The following is a 1,823-nucleotide window of genomic DNA, read 5'->3' on the forward strand; positions in this document are numbered from 1 at the left end:
GTAGTGATAGTTTCACTCTGCAGGCATCCTGTACACACCTGCATTCGCGGCTAAGAGGGTGGGAGAGGCTGAGAGGTTCGCAAGGATGGTGCCGTGTTGGTGCTTGAACCGTCGGTTTAAATCCAACCTCCTCGTGGTCGGCGCGACCCCACCATAATCCTAGGACTAGATTCTGTTGGTGGTATTCGCCTGGGGCTTCCAGCAGTCACCTGATGCCAGGTGGCCTGTGCCCTGGCACCTCCCATAGCTTAGTTCCAGGCACCCTCCTGCCCTAGAGAATAGCTTCCCAATACAACACCTTTCCTCCTTAGACCTCCAACAGATTCTAGCCCATTCTGGCAGCACCAGCACCAAGATGTTCAGCTAAAGCACGTCCCTTTCGAAGGCTTGAAGAAGTTGTCGTCCGATCGAATTTAAAACTTGCGCAGAACGCATGGAAGCTCCCGTCATTGCCAGCCTGGTCAAGCGCCAGCTTCCCTAGGGTCAAGGCTCTACTACCGCAGACCTCTCAGTGGTTCGAAGCCGAAGCGACCCCGTATTTACCAAGTTTGAAGAAATTGGTCCCAATCTGGTGACAAGACGCCCGTGGTCCAGGAATCTGTTGGTGATTCGCAAGTCAAAGGAAAGAGGGCTGACTCCTCTCTCCCCGCAATGTCGCATCGATCAAGCGATGCAAGCGATCCTGGCGGGAGTACAGACGATAGATGACTCGACCCAGTAGTGCGGTTCAACATGCAGAAGCGACGGATGACCGACCAGAAAACTTGTGACCTGTGCCGCATGGCATAGCCGAGCCTGCGGGCAAATGTGACGCCAGCAGCCAGGGCCGCGAGTCTAAGGCACTAGGTCTCACCGTTCATCAGCGATCCGGCCACGGCACGGTCGAGAGGCGCGACAGAAAAAGACGCCAGGCTGTCGTGGTAAGTCGGCTGTAGCAGATGGAGACGTGTGCCTGATCGACGGCTGTCCGACAGTCGGCCGAAGACAACCGAAAGCAGGGTGCCGAACCGCCGAGGACGACCAGGCTCGAAGGACGTCCGTAGCGCAAGCTTGACTTGCACGAAAGTGGAGAGTGATTCTGGTGGGCCGGGTGACTTGCAGGGCCCCGAACCAAAAAGAGATCTTTTGCGCTCCACGAGGGAGCTCCGCCCAGCGGCTTGCGGGTGCGGGCGAACGCTTCGTGTTTCCGAGGACACAAGCGCTCGACCCCGCATGGGCGTATCAAGTATGGCGCGTATGGGGAGACACGATGATGAGGGGCTGCCATGGCCTGCCCACCCACCATAGGGTACTGTGGTGCTGGCGATCTGTAGAACTGGGGTAAAGGCAGAGCTTCACAAGAGTGTGTGGGTGGAGATGTCATGGCGGGCGAGCAAACAAGCGAGCGCCCTCTTCTGAACAGCCGGCGATGGTGGATGGGGGTGGACGGCTTTGGGCGACAGTGATTGCTTCACGCGGTGTTTGGCGTCGCGGAGGTGGCTTTTGAGCGTACTATGTACGCACCTAGGTACCCAGGAATGCTTTTTTGGCAATACAGAAGGAGTACAGGGGACGCCTGACCGTGGCGTGCGGCACGGTACATGAGCCTGTCCTGGCAGTCAGCAAGGGAAATTAGTACCCAGGTAGGTACCTACAGTTCCTTACCTTACCTAAGGTACCTAAGGCAGGGTAGTCTTGAGGTGCGGGTGAGAGTATCTTACGTCAATTGGGGCATCGATTTCCCCATTCGTCAGGCACGTCAGGTACCTAGGTAGGCATTTAGGTAGGTAAGTAGACATCGTAGCTACCCTTCGGGTCCTTACCTCGAGTAAATAGTCGGGATT

General features: G+C 56.7%; 1 protein-coding gene across 1 annotated transcript; it reads left to right on the forward strand.

The window, feature by feature from the left end:
* Positions 1 to 651: 651 nt before the first annotated feature.
* Positions 652 to 1,287, forward strand: VDAG_09120 (uncharacterized protein; the record flags this gene model as incomplete). The annotated part of the gene is made up of 3 exons (XM_009655422.1): positions 652 to 691; positions 790 to 920; positions 985 to 1,287. 3 exons carry the CDS (start codon positions 652 to 654, stop codon positions 1,285 to 1,287), a joined length of 474 nt encoding a protein of 157 aa, XP_009653717.1.
* Positions 1,288 to 1,823: the final 536 nt, after the last annotated feature.

Source organism: Verticillium dahliae, genomic scaffold, assembly GCF_000150675.1.
Source record: "Verticillium dahliae VdLs.17 supercont1.23 genomic scaffold, whole genome shotgun sequence".
NCBI lineage: Eukaryota > Fungi > Ascomycota > Sordariomycetes > Glomerellales > Plectosphaerellaceae > Verticillium > Verticillium dahliae.